Below are 20412 nucleotides of genomic sequence, written 5' to 3' on the forward strand. Positions count from 1 at the left end.
CTCGACTCCCTGGGCATAGTGTATCATTGTACTTACCAAACAATGTACAAATTCATGCAATGGCAGGCAAAGAAAGCCCTTCAATTAATAACTGTGAAGTGCTGCTGATGATGATGATGGTACCGCCACACACCCCTACAAAGGTTCGAGCTAGACGATATATCTTTAAGATAATTATTAATTATAAACAATGTAATCAGATTTGCAAACTTAATACGGTCTGATTATTTTCACAGATATAAACAACTTTATAATTTGTCATACTATACAGCAAAAACATAAATTTTAAAATACTGATGCTCTCAACTACAGATGTTTGCAAGCATTACTAGTGATCATGAAAAATCAGAAAATCAAAAATATTGCGAGGATTGATAACGTTCGCGCGATGTCAAAACAGTCGGCAATATTCTCATTCTCAAGAAATTCCCGACATTCAACTAGACAACTCACTACTACTCTACAGAATCCTTCAACAGTACAAATATTCCATATGATAAATAAATACAAAAAAATCATTTATACCTGTCACCGCGCGCGAAACTCAAACTTTTGTAGACTACACAAAAAATAGAATAAATTACGTCAATACAATAAAATTCCATCATCATCATCGAGGCGAACATTATAGTTTATTGGTGCCTCAATAAATATTAAGAGGTTATACAAAATTGTTCACACAAAAATATCCGTTTGCAGGAACATCGTCAAGATACAAATTTAGTCAAGTATTTAAAATTTGACAGGGTAGCTGTTCAAAAGGCAGCTTTGTGCTCAAAGAACAAGTTGAAGCGAGGCAGGCCAAGTCCCAGTGGGGACGTAGAGCCACAAAGAAGAAGAAGGACAAGAAGAATTAAAGAAACAACAAAACTTGAAATTTAATAATATTAGTTGATGCATTAAAGTTAGATCTTGTGGTTAATAATTAATAACATAAGTTTTCGACGACTGTTTGGGCTAACATATCGTCCCAATTTAATACCTCAGATGCCGTTGGTCAGTGTTATATTTGTATGTGTTTTATCCGCACTTTAAAGTCAATAAATAAGTTGTCTTACCTCTACCGAAGAAGGACGGTCTTTAATTCGGTGTTCGTTATTTGCTTCAACAAAATCGACACAACGTTGAGTGCACTCTTGCACAAGCAACGCTTATTTTCTGTCTGACGACAATGGGTTAATAACCTGTCAAAACCATTATTTCCTCTATTTAAATTAAAAAACAAGATAAAGTATCAACAAGTTAGATGTCAGTAAGATGTCAGAGTTTTGATTGCACATTGATTGAATTTCCTACTTCGGGGATTTGAAATCCTAAACCTCACAACACCCCACTGCACCGATTCCCTCGTGATCATAAACCCGTTCCATCAAACAACATAACCTTCCTCGAGTGAACAACCGACGACGTGCTCAGGTGAACTACTTTCACCATGGACCTCGATGCGCTACTCAGTGCAAAAGATGCTCTTTACCTTAACCTATCCCAAGGATGTTCGTTCGTAAATGCCGCATCACGTTTGACTCCAAGAACAAGGAAGACAACCAGCCTTTCCCTCTTCAGTAGTGTTGGTCATCAGCAGAGCTGGATTTGGGGGGCCCTCATGAAGTTGAATTGCTAGTAAAAGGTTTTTATTATTTTAACTGAGGAAACTGATAGAATTTTCACATAATACGGTGATGGGCCCTAGTAAAGCTCGATGCGGCCCTGGGCGTGTTAGTTAACTGATACCATCGCGAACCTGTAAGGTGTAAAATAATACTATCCACCAGCTGCTGATCGAAGCCAAGAATTGGATACCATTCCTTATTCTTTCTGGCGTGACGTTCCAACTAGCATGAAGCCTGCTCCTCCGCTTAATATTCTATGAATTTTTGCACAGTTGTTCATTGAGAGCTTTCTTTACCTGTTTAATTTTTTTGTATGTATTCGTATTTCATGTGGCTCCAATAAGGAAACTCAACGCCCAGATAAGTCAAGGAGATTGCCATTACGAAATGTTCCACGACTATGCCGGGAATCCAGTCCACACAGCCTCTGCATAGACATGATGAGTAATTGTGGGTTCACCGGCTGAGCTACGTTGGACCCACGTTGAATACTAGCGCTTCGCATTTCGCGAAAAACGATGAACTCTTCGGCGAGGTGGAAGACGGATACGGCTATCTGCATTTGTGTCGATCGTTCCATAATGTCAAATTGCCTTTCGCAAAGAGCAGCTGGAGATTACAGTTGACCTTGACTAGTGTATATATACGAAGAACTCGTTCAGATTTGCTTTAAGTCCGCTGGAGTCAATTCAAAGTGTAGCGTCATAAAAAGGATTCACCAATCACAGGTGGGAAAGGCAAAATGGCGAAGGCGGTTAGTTGTGCGATTCTTGACGGTTGGCTGAGAATGTTCTGTAATCAATCAATGTACAATCTTTCAGGTGACATTTTGCTTAATCGCGATAGCATTAGCTTGTGTGTATGGGCAATCCACGCCAACCAGCAATGATACGAGCACCGATAGTCCGGACGACATATACTCATTGGACGAAGAGGATTTCAAGCTTTGGATAGCCGGAAGGACACCAAAAGCATGGGAAACTAGTACTCGCCGTGTCATCACTTCAACGCAAAGCACCCCCGCATCGGATGATAATCGATTACTGAGTCAGTTCGATTCATCTGAACCGGTGACACCACAAGAGCTTAGCGTCACACCAATACCGAACGCGGAAACTACACCAAAGACTGATGGACGCTCTGAAACTCAGGGCTACCTCTACCCCCGTCCTGGCAATCTCCAAAACTGGCTTCAATCACACATGCTGCAGTCGCATCAAATCAACAACCAACTGATGGCCGATGTCAGTGCGCTTCCTTACCCTCCCAGATATGTTGGTGCCGTTCCGGACTGTATCCCAGCTAGTGAAGCCTTCAACTTCCGTCCAGCATCGGCATCATTCCAGACCTTAGCAACCATTCATCGTTTCCATGATAATGTCCCTTCCCAGCCTTTACCATTTCCGGGAAACTCACATCATGGCGACGCGTTTTTGAGCCAGCACCAACATCAGCAAAAGCCACCACAACAACAACAGCAACAACCTACAAAGCCCGAAGAACCACAACAGCAGCACCAACTGCAACCGTCGGTCGCTCCTGCACGACAGCAAGGTCACCGAATTACGGAGTTCCACGGTAATCCGCACTTTTTCCACCCACCACAGGCGCCTTACTCATCAGTTGCCATAGAATCACCGCCGTTGGTTTACGGTTTTTATTGAAATGATCTTGCTTTTTCCCTTAAGACTGATTTGAAATATTGTTAAATAAAGTTATGCCTCTGAAACATTGATTAAGGACAGTTTCACACACCGTTCTTCGTAGCTTTAATTAAAATGTATTCGGTTCGTCGCTATTGTTTTTCAGTCTCAATCAAGCCCTATCCTCATCATAATATGTTCCACCTGGCCCTCCCATCATGCCGGTTGCACTTCACGTATTTCTGTGTCTACAGAATCTGTGGCGAACACTCACTGGGCACGGATGTTGTAAGGCATTCTCGCATCATGTTCCGCCCACCGAAAACTTCCGACTGTAGTTATTTTCTGGATGCTGAATTCGCAGGTTGCGTAATTTTAAAGAAGGTGAGGTGGCTTTTTGGGTATTTTCAGATTTTCCATGGAGGTTTTAGATGGGTTTCAAGTTATTTCAAGGCATTTCAGCGGGTTGATATAGATTTCAGTGATCAGGGGGGTTCTTAGAGTTTTCGAGAAGCTTCAGAGCCTTTATGAGAGCTTCTAAGGGCGTTTCGATGGGGTTTGAAGAAATTTCCAAGCGTTTCAGATGGCTTAAAGGGCCTTCAGGAGATTTCAGTGAGCTTCGGAAGTGTTTAATAGTTATTTATGTGGCGAGTTGCAAAAGTAGATTTTTTCAGCACGAGTCGTACATTTTATCCAACGAGGCAAGAATAAATACAAAGAGTGCTAAGGAATTCATTCGAGGATTTTTTTTGGGATTTTCTTCCAGCATTACCTCAGGAATACCTCTACGGATTCCTGTATGAAGTCCTTCAACGAATCCGTCAGGTGCACCTCAAAAAGATTTGCAAGGATTCCTTTTAAGATTTCTCCGAGATACTCTAAAATATCTTTGATGAATTTCTGAGATCATATTTTGAGCCTTGAGATTTTCACAAGGAATTTTTGAGGAATTCCCAAAGATATCCTTGTGGTGTATATAGTACGCTATATTGTAGAAATGCTTGCAGGAATTTTTGAAGGAATTTATGGACAAATCCTTGAAGAATCTTCTAGAAGAATTCTAAGATGTATTTGAAAAGGATATCTGAAGGGATCATGTGGGGTAGCTCCAAAGCAATCATTGGGGAAATCCTTAAGAAACTCTACATGGAATTCATGGGAACATTACTGAAGACATTTATTCCGAAACGCTAGGAGAAGTTCCCTAAGTAATCGCTGGAGCAACTTTTGAAGGAAATCTTGGAGGAATCTATATAAAAAAAAACCTTGAAGCAATTCCTAGATATCCAAAAAAGAATTCTTGGAGTTCCTCACTTGAAACAAAAGCTTGATGAAATCGTAGGAAAAAAATCTTAGAATTTTAGTGAATGAAATCCGAACGAAATTTGTGTTAAAAAGGTATCAATGGAAAAATTTAATTTGGAAACCTTGGGAGAAATCCCAAGAGATTTCTGTGAGAACTCTAGAAGGAATTCTTACATTGAAGATGTTCCTGAACTCTTGAAACGACTTATTGGAGGAATTTCTTAAGTATTTCTAGCAAAAACACTCGAAAGATCCTGTGGAGGAATTCCTATAGATTTACCTGGAGAAAATTCAGTAAGAATCTTCGGTAAATTCTTGCAGAAGTAATTTTACAATTAAAATCTTTGCAGGAGAAATACTTCCAGGAAAGAATTCGCGGTAGATTTCCTGTATGTATTTCCTTAATGGTAAAATGTCTGGGGAAATCATTGATGGAATTTCCAATGGAATACTTGGAGAAGCGCTTGATGAAATCATTTTAAGAAATTCTAAGAAAAAACTTGAATAAATTCTGAGCGAATCATTATGGAAATCGCAGGAGAATTTATTGGGTAAACTAAAGAGCTAAAAAAATCTTTGGAAAAAATCCTGAAAAAAGCTTGAGAAGAATTAAGAATTAGGGCATCAAAGCGCTTTATCCGATTGATGAAACCTTCGCAGGAGTTTCTAACAAAAACACTGAAGAAATTCTGAAAGAATCTTTGGATAATGTTTAAGAGATTTTTTGGAAGAAATAGGGTCTGGGACCATTTGGGCAGAAGCACCTATTTTGGGCACTTGCTGCTATAACTCTGTCGATTTCAAACCGATTGACTTGAAATTTTGAACATAGGTAGATACTGCGCCTTCCTGATCGTGTTTCAAAAATCAAGTCAATCGATTCAAAATTGCTGAGTTATAGCAGCAAGTGCCCAAAATAGGTGCTCCTGCGTAAATGGTCCCAGACCCTACTTAAAAATCCATGGAAAAATTCCCGCAGGATCTCTTGAAGCGATTCCTGAAGAATTCCCGATGGATATCCTCTATGAAATATTAACATTGTATTAATCACTTAAAGGATGTTTTTGGGCACTCTTGAAGAATTCCAGAAGAAATTGGCAAAATGGTCTTAGAAGAAGTTCGTGAAGAAATTCTAGGAGAAACTTGTTAAGAAATTATTTAGTTTTTTTTTCAGGAAAGAGTCTCTATTTCTTAACTATTTAGGCAAGGCATATACGCTCCACTTTTCATCCTACTCAAAACAAATAAATGCAGCACTTTTCATTTTGTTTTTAATGTCTGTATTTCTGTTAGAAGTGAGCACGAATGAGAACAAAAATTACGAAATCAATTGATGCCGTAATCGCTTTGTTTTCGAATATGTAGGATGAATTTTGAATCGTAAGATTACTAAGGGCACGGTGACTCTAACAAAAATCTTCAGAAAAATTATTTTAACAATGTTATGGAAGCATTTCTGGAGGAATCGGTGATAAATCAAAATTGGAGAAATTCTTGACTGAGATGCTTAATAGAAACTTAGAATGATTTTTCAAAAGGTTTCTCGAATAAAATTTAAAGGTGCCTTATCAAAAATCAAAATACAAATTCTTAGAAGAGTTCCTAGACGAATGCTAGCAAAAACTCCCAAAGGGGTAACTTCTAGAGTAGATGGATATTGCGGAATTATTTGCTCAGAGAAGCTTCTGTAGAAATGCTTAGATGAATTCTTGAATTGTTATCCAATGGATTCTTTGGTAATTTCCTGGAGGAATTCCAGGAAGAACCTCTTTTAGTTAAACCTTAGAGAAACTTCTTGAAGAATCCTTGCAGAAATGTTTTGAAGAAATCGTTGCAGGAATTCTTCATAGAAGCCGTGGAAAAAAAGTCTTAAGAATCCTTCGAAAGAATGCCAAGATAAAAGAATGCTTTAAAAAATGTCAAGATCAAATATTAGAAAAATCTCCGAAAGAGTTGTGAGAGAATAATTGAGAAATCTTTGAAGAAATACCTGACTTTTGGAAAGAAACTTAAAAGCAATATTTTGAGGATCTCCTGAAAAAAAGCACATGGAAAAACGTTAGAAGAAATTCTGGAAGGATTATTCTTCCTCTGGACGTAATTTCTTGAAAGGATATGACATTGTATCTGTTTCCGTAGGAATCATTGGAGAATTTTTTGTAGTAATTCTTTTTGGAATTTCTGAAGAGTTCTGTGGATGATCTTCCACACGAATCTTCTGATATATTATTGATATAATCTTTGGTGGACTTCCTGAACAAATATTTGGAGAAATACTTGAAATACTATGTAGGAATCTTTTGAAGTACTCTGATGTACGTTTGAAAATATTCTCAGAGTCAACACAGTAAATATTCCTGAAAGAGTGCTCAGAGAAATACTAAATGACATCCCTGCATTAACCACTTAAAAGATTCTTGTAGACAAATTATTTTTTAAGAAAATTTGAACAAAATGGCGCATTATTGATCGGACAAACGCCGAATTTTATACAAATGGCTAAGTTTGAGATGCTGTAACTGTGGTTTCCTTTGATGGATTGAGCTCATTTTTTTACATGGAACTACAAATATGCTGAATTTTGAGTGTACAAAATTCAAAATGTTTTTGTTCACAGGTCTGAGTGTGACAAGGCATTAAAATTGTGCAAAAGTGATCGGACAGCGGTACCCCTTTAATTAAGACTTCGTTGAAAATTTTTGAAAATAGTTCATATTTGAAATCTTGAGGTACTGAACGATTAACTTGAACGAAAAAAAATCTTCGTGACAAAAATCCATTTGGAGACGGAGCTCGTAACTTCACAAGTGGATGGTCATGGGTTCAATCCCAGCCATGGCACTTGCAATTTTTCGTCAGTTGCTCTGCAACTCCCCAAACCAACATAGTATTAAGGCAGTGTAGCGAGTGAAAATGTAAAACGAGTTTGAAACAAAAATGTGAAAATAATTTCGAATCCGATATGCTCATGTGACACCCAAGTCTTCCAAAAAACGAATGCACCCGATTCTTTTTCTGCACGGGTCGAATTTTTGCTATAACTCAGTTAATTTTAAACCGATTCTCTTGAAATTTTGTACACATGTAGATCCGAGCAAAAAAAAATAATCAGGAGTCATTAAAAATATCAAGAATCACAGTCGATAGCACTCTATGATTCGGAGAAATGTAAATATAATTTATTATTATTATTATTATTATTATTATTATTATTATTATTATTATTATTATTATTATTATTATTATTATTATTATTATTATTATTATTATTATTATTATTATTATTATTATTATTATTATTATTATTATTATTATTATTATTATTATTATTATTATTATTATTATTATTATTATTATTATTATTATTATTATTATTATTATTATTATTATTATTATTATTATTATTATTATTATTATTATTATTATTATTATTATTATTATTATTATTATTATTATTATTATTATTATTATTATTATTATTATTATTATTATTATTATTATTATTATTATTATTATTATTATTATTATTATTATTATTATTATTATTATTATTATTATTATTATTATTATTATTATTATTATTATTATTATTATTATTATTATTATTATTATTATTATTATTATTATTATTATTATTATTATTATTATTATTATTATTATTATTATTATTATTATTATTATTATTATTATTATTATTATTATTATTATTATTATTATTATTATTATTATTATTATTATTATTATTATTATTATTATTATTATTATTATTATTATTATTATTATTATTATTATTATTATTATTATTATTATTATTATTATTATTATTATTATTATTATTATTATTATTATTATTATTATTATTATTATTATTATTATTATTATTATTATTATTATTATTATTATTATTATTATTATTATTATTATTATTATTATTATTATTATTATTATTATTATTATTATTATTATTATTATTATTATTATTATTATTATTATTATTATTATTATTATTATTATTATTATTATTATTATTATTATTATTATTATTATTATTATTATTATTATTATTATTATTATTATTATTATTATTATTATTATTATTATTATTATTATTATTATTATTATTATTATTATTATTATTATTATTATTATTATTATTATTATTATTATTATTATTATTATTATTATTATTATTATTATTATTATTATTATTATTATTATTATTATTATTATTATTATTATTATTATTATTATTATAGAGTTTTGGCACTTCTCAGCAAAAATTGCTGGAAACTTTCACCTACCCCGGGCAATCGGAATGCCAAAGGGGATTAGGCTCTGTGGATCTCATTAGCCGGTTTTTTAGCTTATCCTAATGAGTCTGCTTTTGGATGTACTTTCAGTTGTGATGATTCAGGAACCGCCTAACTATACTACAGGTTCCAAGAATCACCGCTTTCAGGATGCTGTTCAGGTCCTTCTTCAATTCCAGCTCGTCTAGGGACCTCAGGAGAGATTTAGGGACAACTCCGGTTGCCGAGAGGACAACCGGAAGTATACGGACGTCCTCCAGGTGCCACATCTGCTTCAACTCCTCCGCTAGGTCGTGGTACTTGGTTATCTTGCCGGAGAACGTTGATTGGACATTATGGTCTAACGGTACAGCGATGTCGATGAGAGTTACTCGCTTCATCCTTTTGTCGAAAACCACAATGTCAGGCCGGTTGGCACGAATGAGGACGTCCGTAATGATCTCGCGATCCCAGTACAGCTTTATGCAACTATTTTCCAGAACCGGGTCCGGCTGGTACTTGTAGTAGGGTACAAATCTGTCGACCAAGTTGTGCTTTAAAGCAAGCTGTTGGTGCACAATCTTGGCAACTTCGTTGACTTCGTTGTGACGATCGAGGTAAGCTGATCCAGCTAACACTGAACAGCCTGCAACGACATGCTCGATCGTTTCCCCTACTGAATTACACTTCCTACAACGGTCCTCCACGTCCTCGTGCAATATGTACCGCCGATAGTTCTTCGTCGCAATTACCCGGTCCTGGATGGCTACCATGAAACCTTCTGTTTCTGAGAACAGGTCACCCCGCACCAGCCACGCGTTTGACGCCGCCTTATCGATGTGCTCGAGTTCCAGTTGATGGGGGTGCGTCCCATGCAACTCCTTTTGCTTCCACGTTACGATCATCTCGTCGACGGTCTTGATGTCGCAGTTCAGCTGATAATCCTCCTGCGCCAGATGCAGGGCGCTGTAACCGTGGTCAGCTTCACATACAGTGCGGTACATTTCGTGACGGTTCTGGCTTTCTACGAAATATGCCCGCAGCTGCTGGATCTGGGAGACACATAGTGCCTGGATATCGGTGACGCCTCTTCCTCCTACTGCGCGTGGCAGGGTGACTCTCTCAATGGACGACTTTGGATGGCGCATGCGGTGCTTGGTGAACGCCACTCGTACTGCTCGTTCTAACGCCTCGAGGTCAGTCTTGGTCCACTTTACCACCCCAAAGCTGTAGGTCAACAGGGGCACAGCAAACGTGTTGATCGCCTTCACCTTGTTGCCGGCTGACAGAAAGCTCCTCAGAACACAGTTGACACGATGCAAGAACTTGTCCTGCAGTTCCTTCTTGATCGCTGTGTGGCGAATACCTCTAAGTTGCAGGAAGCCGAGGTACTTGTACACTTCGCCTTCAACCATATTCCGAATCTCCTCCTGTTCGTTGACGCGGAAACAGCTGGCGTCCACTACTTGACCCCGGCGAAGATGGACTGACCGACATTTGTCAATTCCAAACTCCATCCGGATGTCGTTGCTGAACACCGTCACAAGCTGCAACAGTTGATGCAGCCTCTGTACTGATTCCGCAAACAGCTTCAGGTCGTCCATAAAGAAGGTGTGGGTTATTCTTGTACTCCTTCCCCCACTTTTCAGTTGGTAGCCATAGTTGCATTGGTTGAGTGCTCTGCTGAGGGGGTTCATTGCAAGGCAGAACCATAGCGGACTGAAGGTATCGCCTTGAAATATACCCCTCCTGATGCTGAGAGTTCTGGACCGCAACACAGCTGTTCCGTCGGTGATTTGTAGGGACGTGCTCCACATCCCCATCGCGTGTTGCATCAGCCTGATGACGTTCCCGTCTACCTTGTACAACTGCAGCACCTTAAGAAGGTACGAGTGTGGCACTGAGTCGTACGCCTTCTTGTAGTCGATGTACGCCATGCTCAGGTTCCTCTGCTTATCGGTGGCTTGACCCACAATGACTGCATCTATAATGACCTGATCTTTGCAGCCTTGCGTGTTTTTGCGACACCCTTTTTGTTCTTATTATTATTATTATTATTATTATTATTATTATTATTATTATTATTATTATTATTATTATTATTATTATTATTATTATTATTATTATTATTATTATTATTATTATTATTATTATTATTATTATTATTATTATTATTATTATTATTATTATTATTATTATTATTATTATTATTATTATTATTATTATTATTATTATTATTATTATTATTATTATTATTATTATTATTATTATTATTATTATTATTATTATTATTATTATTATTATTATTATTATTATTATTATTATTATTATTATTATTAGCTTTATTAGGGAGATTTTCAGCCCGAGGCTGGTTCATCTCCAAAAATATAATTTACCTAAACTGATTCTACCTAAATGAAGCTTCCAGTGTTCTTACTATGTTTCAAGAAACCTTAAAATTCATAACCAGAATTAGTCATGAGATAACTGCAAAGCTGCGATCTACTTATCCGTGTGAGAAATTATGAATTTTATTTAACTTAATGTATGTATTAGAGTGGGTCAACGTTGTATGGAGACAATTTAAAATTGATCGCATCAACCCGGAACAAAGCTTTTTCAACCTATATTAGTGTCCAAAACAACTGTGCAAAATTTTGAAGCGATTGGTTGCGTCCCCGTTTTCCGCATTGCGATTGAAATTTGTATGGAAGTTAGTAAATTAGTTAGTAGTAGGTAGTATGTGAAAACGTACTTTTTTGCATTCTACTCCTAAGTTGAATTAGTTTATGTGATACCATGTAACTAATGATGTTAAAGTCTATCCTAGGATACGCTTAAAAGCTTTGCCGAAGACCGCAAAGTGATCCGACGCTTGTGAAAAAAGTTATTCGCTTGGTAACTTAGGCCAAAACATGAGATTTTATTATTGATGTTATTCCTTTACATGTTAAATAAATGTGAAGCACCACCGGGCAATCAAACTTTTTTTCGCAAGTGTCGGATCACTTTGCGGTCTTTGGTAAAGTTTTTCGGTATATCTTAGGCAATACTTCAACGTCATTAGCTAGATCGTTTAATACTTTAAGACAAAATTAAAAATTAAAAATTCCAATTCATGAGAAAAATGAAAAAAGCACGTTTTCCCATACTAAATTCCATATTAAATTCAATTGCAATGCGGAATACGGGGATACAACCAATCGCTCCCAAATTTTGCACAGTTGTTTTGGACGCTAAAAGGAATCTAAAAAGCTTTGTTCCAAAAAATCGACTTTATTGACCCAGTCTAATATGTATGCAACGATCAACGGTGCAGACAATTGATGGAGTCAAGACGAGGGTGCGGTCATCCGACGAGATGGATCTGGGTGAGATCATTCTTATTTTTACTTTATATCCTAGAAAGAGTCGAGGTAATTTCGCCGATACGAATTTACGATACACAATTGGCCAAATTACCTCAACGCCTGATAACAAGCATCACACGAGACTACTTTTGTTCGAACACATAATACGTATATAGCTGTCTAAGCCTGACAGTTTATCTTCCGTATTCTCCAAGTAGAACGTATGGAACTCACAGCGACGCATATCAAGTTTGTTAAATTTTTCTTAAAGTGATAATTGAAAATAGGTTGCTTTTATCTCCCCAATACTTGAATCGACGCAAATGCACACATGTATTTTTTTTAATCATTTATTGTAGTATAAACACAATTTAACTACAGTAATCGCTAGTATGACTTAGTAAGAAGTTCAATATTATCAAGATCGTTATGGCATTACAATGAACGGAAGATTCAAGCATCTTCAGTCGACTTTCAAGCGGCCAAGTTACGTGATTTACATGAAAAACAAGTGACAAGTATGTAGGGACAAGTATGTAAAGTTAGGTTCTGCGCGGGAAAGGCGTTTGCACGGATGGTTTTAAAGGACTTCTTGGCTTGTTCTACGATTATCGCGACGCGTATTTCCATATTACCAGTGCCAGTGGTGTGGATCATATCACCTGCCATAGGTAACTCCCAGATTCACACCCTACCTTACCCTACTAACAAATACTCCTTCCCGTGACAACTGTGGGGATGCTGTGGATTCCAAGGTTTCTAGTAGCAACGGTTGTTGAACTAACATACCTTCCCTTTTCCGATGACCGTAATGACGTGGCCAGCGCCGTTATTGACTATCAAATGTTGAACTCTCGAATTGTGCACATTGAGAATGGTTAGCTTCCACATTCAATGGTTCTCTATGCAACTTCGATTGTTCTGATCAATCACGGAGTAGCAACTACGATGTGTACGATTATCTTTGCTTTGCTTTGTTGACCCAGTCTAATATGTATTTGCAGATAGTTGGTGAAATAATGAAAATTGGAAGGCATTGTGTTGGAAACGCATTTTAGCTAATACAAACAAAATCTTCTCCAAGTCATAAAACTGTCACAGATTTGTATCATTCAAATAAAAATATTGCGCATGGTGCTAAACTATTTTGTTTAACGAAGCAGAATTTTGTGATATTACCAATGATAAGTAAAATTAAATCAAATATTTACAAAATATCACTACCGAACGATTTATTCTCCCGCTCAAGCATTACTTTTCTCATCTTTCACTAGAAACAAACAAAGCGTGAACAAAAGAAAAATAATTCGACAGTCATCCTTCAATATCCGAAAAATCAGTCACAACATCTAGTATTTGGCATAAACGGCTGGGGCGTGGGCGTAGGTCAGAGCTGGCTGGTAGCTGGCGTAGGTCAGGGCCGGGGCAGCCTCGACGTAGTGAGCCTTGACAGCTGGGGCAGCAGCATAGGTGATGGCCGGAGCAGCGGCATAGGTCAGAGCTGGGGCAGCCTCAACGTAGTGGGTCTTGGCCACAACTGGAGCAGCGGCGTAGGTGATGGCTGGCGCAGCAGCGTAGGTCTGGTGATAAGTGGTCTTCTCAACTGGAGTGGCAACAACGGTCTTCTTCACACCGGTGGCGAAGATTGGCTCGGAGATCTTGGCATCGTGGTGAACGACCGACGAGCTGTGGTGGGTGACTCCAGTTGGGACATTCTTAACGACGGTTCCTACGTGGGCAACGGTTGGCTCCTCAATGATGCTCTTCTGGTAGGCAATCTCTTTCTGAGCGACGAGGGCAGGCTGATGAACCACAGACGTGTATGCCAAAGGAGCAGATGCTACATAGGTCGCGCTTGGGGCAGCAGCGGCCACGGCAAGAACAGCAGACAACACCACCTGGATACCGATCAAAGAAAATTTGAAAGTAAATCACATTCATTAGTCACAATCCACTTTGAAATGCCATCGACCAAGCGTAACCGCGGAAGTTTGCGTTGCGCTCTGATCTAAGACGCTAACGAGGGATAATTACCAATTTGAACATTTTTTAAGATTGTTTCGCAAAGGTCTGTGTTGAAACAGTTGTTGATTGTTTGAAGGTATATTATTTGACTGTACCTCCTGCTCGGCCCGACCACGCTTTTATATCACACTCAACAACAAAACGGATCACAGCCCGCAAGACGTGTGTGGAGGAGATACCGGACCCGGGCCGAACGGGCTACGTCGTCTCTCAGTCACACCTCCGCCGATGATCGGAGCGGCTAGGATTCCATCTTACAACGAACGAGTGCACGCGCGCAAATTGCCGAGTCCGCCGAGTCCGAGAATGTGCGGGCGAGCGACGATTGCCGAAGTTTCACGTCATTTCGTCGTCGCACATTATTCTACGCTACCGTTCGTTCTGCTGGCTCTTAGTGACCATAAAGCATGGGTAGTACTATGATGGACAGCGGTAGCATATAGGGTTTGCCAGTAGAATACACTCAATTCAATCAGGTAATATGTTTAAAACATTTCTATTGTAAGCTATAAAGAACTAAAAACAAAGAATCTGTAAAAACATTGATTGATTTGTCTTTATTAGAGAGACTTTCAGCCCTTGGCTGGTTCGTCTCTTTCCTGAGAACGTAAAAACATTAAATGTATGAAGAAAAACATGTTAGGGACGATTTCATAGAATTTCAAACGTATACTTTTTCCTAATAAATTTGTTTGATTTACGAAAGAGTGTGTTTTTGGAAGCAAAGTCGAAAAGTTACCTCGTGCCTTCGAAAACTTATTTCAACAAAACTCAAGTGACACGTTAATGAATATTGCACTTTCATACGTTTAACAAAACTCGTATCGTATATCTGGCTTTAGAGGTTTGAGCCTTAAACTCTTAAAAAACACCATCTTTAATTTTGAGCCGCTATTTTTTATTTAAGTCCGCCGTCTTGGAAATTTTTAGACTCTAAACTTCTACCCCATACAAGATATATCCATATTGAATGGTTTTAGACCCTAAAACTCCATTAAACAGCCGCCATTTTGGATATTGGACCGCTATCTTGGTTTTGTAGATGCTATTTTTGGACTCCGGAAATCCTCCCTATACCAAATATACCCATATTGAAAGATTTATCAGCCTAACACACCTTTAAACAGCTGCCACTGTGCATTTTGGGACGCCATATTTAGATCGCCATCTTAAATATTCTGGCCTAGGCTTGTCCGCACTGAGCGCATGAAAATTCTGCTCTTTGGATTTCTAATTTGGATAAATTAGAAATCTTTTCATCTTTCAGATAGAAGGATGTTGAAATATTGTAAATGTCATTTCGAACTGTCAAAAAACCGCACCACAGCGCCGCACGGGCCGTTCAAAGTGAAATTCACTAGAGTGTTTTCACCCGGGTGAAAATCTCTTTGCGCGCTCCGTGTGGCTCTGCGGTGCGGTTTTTTGACAGTTCGAAATGACATTTACAATATTTCAACACCCTTCTATCTGATAAGATGAAAAGATTTATAATTTATGATGTGCTTGATGGTGTAAATCCAAAGAGCAGAATTTTCATGCGCTCAGTGCGAACAAGCATGCGTGGCCACCATTTATGGACTTCGGAGACACATTCTTCATACTACCCATATAGCATGGTTTGAGGGCCTAAAACTCAATTAAACAACCGCCATCTTGAATTTGGAGCCGCCATTTGGGATTTTAGGCTGCCATCTTGGATATTCTGGTCGCCATTTTTAAACGCCGGACATCTTCCCCTATTCCAAATATATCCATATTGCATGGTTTTAGGGTTTCAAACTCCATTTAAACGCCGAAATTTTGATTTGGGAGCCGCCATTTTTGGCTTTAGGCCGCCATATTAGATATTCTGGTCGCCATTTTTGGACTCATGGTTTTAGGGCCTAAAACTCCATTAAACAGCCGCCATCTTGAATTTGGAGCCACCATCTTGGATTTTAGTCCACCATTTTGGATATTTTGGTCATCATTTTTGGACGTCTGACATCTTCCCCATACAAAAATACCTATTGCATGGTTTTAGAACCTCAAACACCAATCAACAGCTGCCATCTTAAATTTGGAGCCGCCATCTTGGATTTTAGACCGCAATCTTGGATATTCTGATCGCCATTTTTGGACTTCGGATATCTTCCCCATACCCAATATACCCATATTGCACGGTATTAGGAGGGAATAATTATCATTAGTTAAAATTCCCTAATAAAAAGAAATTTAAAAAAAATGCACCATTAAACAGCTGCCATATTGAATTTGATGTCACCATCTTGAATTTTAGACAGCCATCATGGTCGCTATTTTTAGAGTATGGACATCTTCCCCATAACCAAATGTACCCATACTACCTGGTTTTAGGACCAAAAGCTCCATTAAACAGACGCTATTTTGAATTTTGAGCCACCTTCTTGAATTAGGTTGCCATCTAGAACAGTGGTGCTCAGGCTGGAGGGTACCGTGGGCCAAATTAGCAACTCGGGATCGACCTGCGGGCCGCATAAAACATGGATGAAAAACAACAAAAAGAACAATTCTAAAGCATATATATAAAAAATCTGAACTGTTCAATTTAGATTCATAAGTTTGAGCTTCAAACAAACAATTTAGAAGTTGCCCCTAGAATTGCCTTGAAGCCACTTCAAGAACTTGTCAAGCAGCTTTTACAAGAATTTCTTTTGAATCGCTCCAGAAGGTTTTCGAGAATAAAGTTTCTTTTAGATTTTCTAGAATTCTCTTGGAACGCCTCCAAGAACTCCTCTTAGATTTGCCTTTGGAACTGCCCTGAAGTTACTTCAGGAATTCCTCATTAATCGTTTCCAAGAATTTCTGCAAGAATAGCTTCCGGATTTTTTCGAAAATTTTCCAAGAGTTTTTTGAAGATTTTAGTAAATTCTTTCCATAAGTCTCTTCTAATGTTGATGCAATACTTCATCATTAAATTTCTTCAAAAATTAGATTTTTAAGAATTGTTTCTGGAAGTTTCTTCAACATTATCTTCTAAAGTTGCTGCATAAGTTGCTTCAAATTTATTGTTCAAATTTTCCTCAGGCGTTCTAGGCATCTTTTGTGTCTTGACGCAGTTGGTTCTGGAGTCTTGTTTGTAGTTACTCCTGAAAATTCTGTTTTTGTTGCTCGAGGAATTTATTCTAAAGTTGTTTAAGATATCTCTGTTAGAGGGGCACCAGAACATTTTTCTAGGAGATGCTCCTACAATTTCCATGCAGTATCGCCACAACTTTCTCATTGAGTTTCTTCAGGTTTATTTTCTCCAGGATGATTTGAGTTTCTCTATATATTTTGCTTAGAGTTGCTTAAAATTTTTCTCCAATAATGTTTCCTGGAGTTTCTCCAAAAATGTATCCAAAGATTCTCCATAAGGGCACAGGAGACGCTTTATGAATCTCGCCTGAGATTTTTTTCTTTAAGTTCGTTCAGGAGTTTCGCTTGGACAATTCAAATTGGATTCGTGAGTTTTTTTTTTCGAAAAATGTGTGAGTCTTATAATGTAAATTTAAACAAACAGTGTTACTAGAGAACAATTCCTGTCTAGAGTGTTGAGGCCAGAAGGGCCCTGACACTCGGAATCCCCTGGCTTCTGGTCCAGCCGCGGAAGCCGTCCGGGGTGGGCTACACCCGCCTCTTCTCAGGGTCAGCTTAGACAACGGATGTGAATGATGGCTGATCAAAAAGCAACACAACTTGATCGGTCTTTTCTGTACACTTTATTTTCACTGTACTTACGCTACGTGTGTGTGGTGTGGGAATGTGTGAAGTGTAGTCCTGCTGACCGGCCGGCGTGATAGATCGGGAACCTCTGGGACGCTGGATCGGATGTCGACGAGTGCTCTCGCCGGACGAAGAGAAAGGGGCCTCTCCGGGATGCTCGGTCAGCGCCGGACTCTCTCGTTGGATCGATGCTTATCGGCCTTGCTCCAATCGTCGCTCGACCCCCACGAATACGAACACACATACAGACATCATCTCTATTTGTCGAACTGATTTGATTGGTATACAGGGGATAGACAAAATTATCGGGACAGGCAATATTTTCGCTTTTCAAAAAATGTTCAAATAGCTGTAATTTTTTGAAAGGTGCATCAAATATTCTCAAATTTTTACTGCAAGTGCATCAACTAGTTGTGTATCAGTGGACAAAATTTGGAAAAGATCGGACTATACTGCACGGAGTTATAAAGATTCTAGAAAAATGTAAGATTATCCGATGGCTAACTTTGAGCTGTTATATCTCCGGATTCAATGAATCGATTGCAATGAAATTTTGATCATTCATGACTTATATAATGAGCTCTGGAAAACATTTAACTTAACTTGAAATTTTTAGCAAGAGAAAAAGTTATAGCGATTTTATTTTTTTCACAGCTTTTTAGTAAATTGGTCTATTTTTAATATGCTTTCCATTACTTTTTAAATTCATTGGCGACTATGTTGTTACTTTCCCTCAAAACACATTTATATATAAGTCAATTAGAGAGAAATTAAATGAACTATAATTTGCATCTTGAATTTTGAAACGATGTTGAAGTTTTGGATAATTTGGCGTTTTATTAGAGAAATAATCTAATCGTTATAATTTTCTTCCGTGTTAAGAATTTTAAGTTAAGACAAAGGTTTTTCATAACTCATTATACAAGTCATAAATGGTCAAATTTCATTGCATTCGGATCATTGAATCCGGAGATATAACAGCTCAAAGTTGGCTATCGGATAATTATACCTTTTTCTAGAATCATTATAATTCCGTGCAGTATAGTCCGATCTTTTCCAAATTTTGTCCACTAATACACAACTAGTTGATGCACTTGCAGTAAAAAATTGAGAATATTTGATGCACTTTTCGAAAAGTTGCAGCTAGTTGAGCATTTTTTGAAAAGTGAAAATTTTGCCTGTCCCGATCATTTTGTCTATCCCCTGTATGTGGCTCGACTCTCCGAGCCATCTATCGAAAATTCATTTTTTCAGTGAACTTCGTGACGAACCAGCAAAATTGTGCTGTTGAGCGATGACAGTTTTGCATATTTTTTCATCTGTTTAGTATTTGTTTATGAAATGGAAATACTTTCAATTCAATAATTATTTATACTTGGGGCTGTCCATAAACCACGTGGTCATTTTTTTGGGACTTCTCAAACCCCACCCCCCCCCCCCCCCCCCGCGTGGCCATTAGTCCATACAATTTTTTTTATTCGTCCATACAAAACGGTCATTGGCCGAACCCCCCCCTCATGACCACGTGGTTTATGGACAGCCCCTTGTATGTGTGTAAATAAACTTTTGTTTACGTTGCCTGTGAGATTTACCACAACAAATTAAACAAAAAGTGGACAAAAACCATAAAACATGAAACAGTTTTATCTGTCGCATATTTTTTATTTCCGATTTATCTTGGTAGTCAAAGCTAGAAATCGAAAGATAAACAGTAGTTCTTCCAAATAAGGAACAAAAATTGTTGTTTTCTTGGGAAGTTTAAGAGTTCTGGAGAGTCAAAGTTGAGCAATTTGTATGGAGATTCCACTTTTTTGTGCTCCGTCCCAAAAGGCATATATAATGTAATAGGAATATAACAGTCTTTTTAGATTTCTATTTAATTTTTCACTTTTTCAATTTTTCACTTTATAATTTTTAATTGTGGCCAAAATCCTTTCGATTGTTGCAAAAACATGTTGTCTCCCATCAGCTCGGATCAATTCGTCATAAACTGGAAAGGTAACCTGAAGCAAATCAAAAACAAAAATCAATCGTATTCAGTCGGTTCCGGCTCTTTTCGTACTGGGCAAGAGGAATGATATATCCCTTAAATTTGCAAACCTACAATGAGAGTGGCTAACTCGAACTGACCAGGACGGTATAATAAGTACGCATGCAAAGAGCAAAACCAGATCAAGCAATATAACCTGACGCCAAACCTGCGTCTGATGTGTATGAACTTTCGTTGGACATGCTAGACCACTTTTTGCGGTTTCTCTTGGTTGTCGGTGGTAGTAGGGGCAACCACTAAGAATCATGTCTGAACCGGACACAAGAATGGATCCCATAAGACATCATTGTTCTGACATTTTAAGACAAGAAGGGTGGAGTCATGCTTGGATGCTGATAAAGTGAGCTGGGTATAGGGATTGTAAAAAATGAGGCATAAAAGAGTCAACTATAACTAGTAATTCTGGACAAAATCTGG

General features: G+C 37.4%; 2 protein-coding genes across 2 annotated transcripts; one reads left to right on the top strand and one right to left on the bottom strand.

The window, feature by feature from the left end:
• The first annotated feature begins 2121 nt into the window (after window positions 1–2121).
• Window positions 2122–3347, top strand: LOC109426622 (uncharacterized). Its single transcript, XM_019702151.3, has 2 exons — window positions 2122–2364; window positions 2432–3347. The coding sequence occupies exons 1-2, from the start codon at window positions 2353–2355 to the stop codon at window positions 3272–3274; spliced, it is 855 nt and encodes a 284-aa protein (XP_019557696.3). The 5' UTR covers window positions 2122–2352; the 3' UTR covers window positions 3275–3347.
• A 10056-nt stretch (window positions 3348–13403) lies between these two features.
• Window positions 13404–14386, bottom strand: LOC109426621 (cuticle protein 16.5). The gene is made up of 2 exons (XM_019702150.3): window positions 14232–14386; window positions 13404–14095 (listed from the first exon to the last, which is right to left on the bottom strand). The coding sequence occupies exons 1-2, from the start codon at window positions 14241–14243 to the stop codon at window positions 13547–13549; spliced, it is 561 nt and encodes a 186-aa protein (XP_019557695.1). The 5' UTR covers window positions 14244–14386; the 3' UTR covers window positions 13404–13546.
• Window positions 14387–20412: the final 6026 nt, after the last annotated feature.

Source organism: Aedes albopictus, chromosome 2 (genome assembly GCF_035046485.1).
Source record: "Aedes albopictus strain Foshan chromosome 2, AalbF5, whole genome shotgun sequence".
Taxonomy (NCBI): Eukaryota; Metazoa; Arthropoda; class Insecta; order Diptera; family Culicidae; genus Aedes; species Aedes albopictus.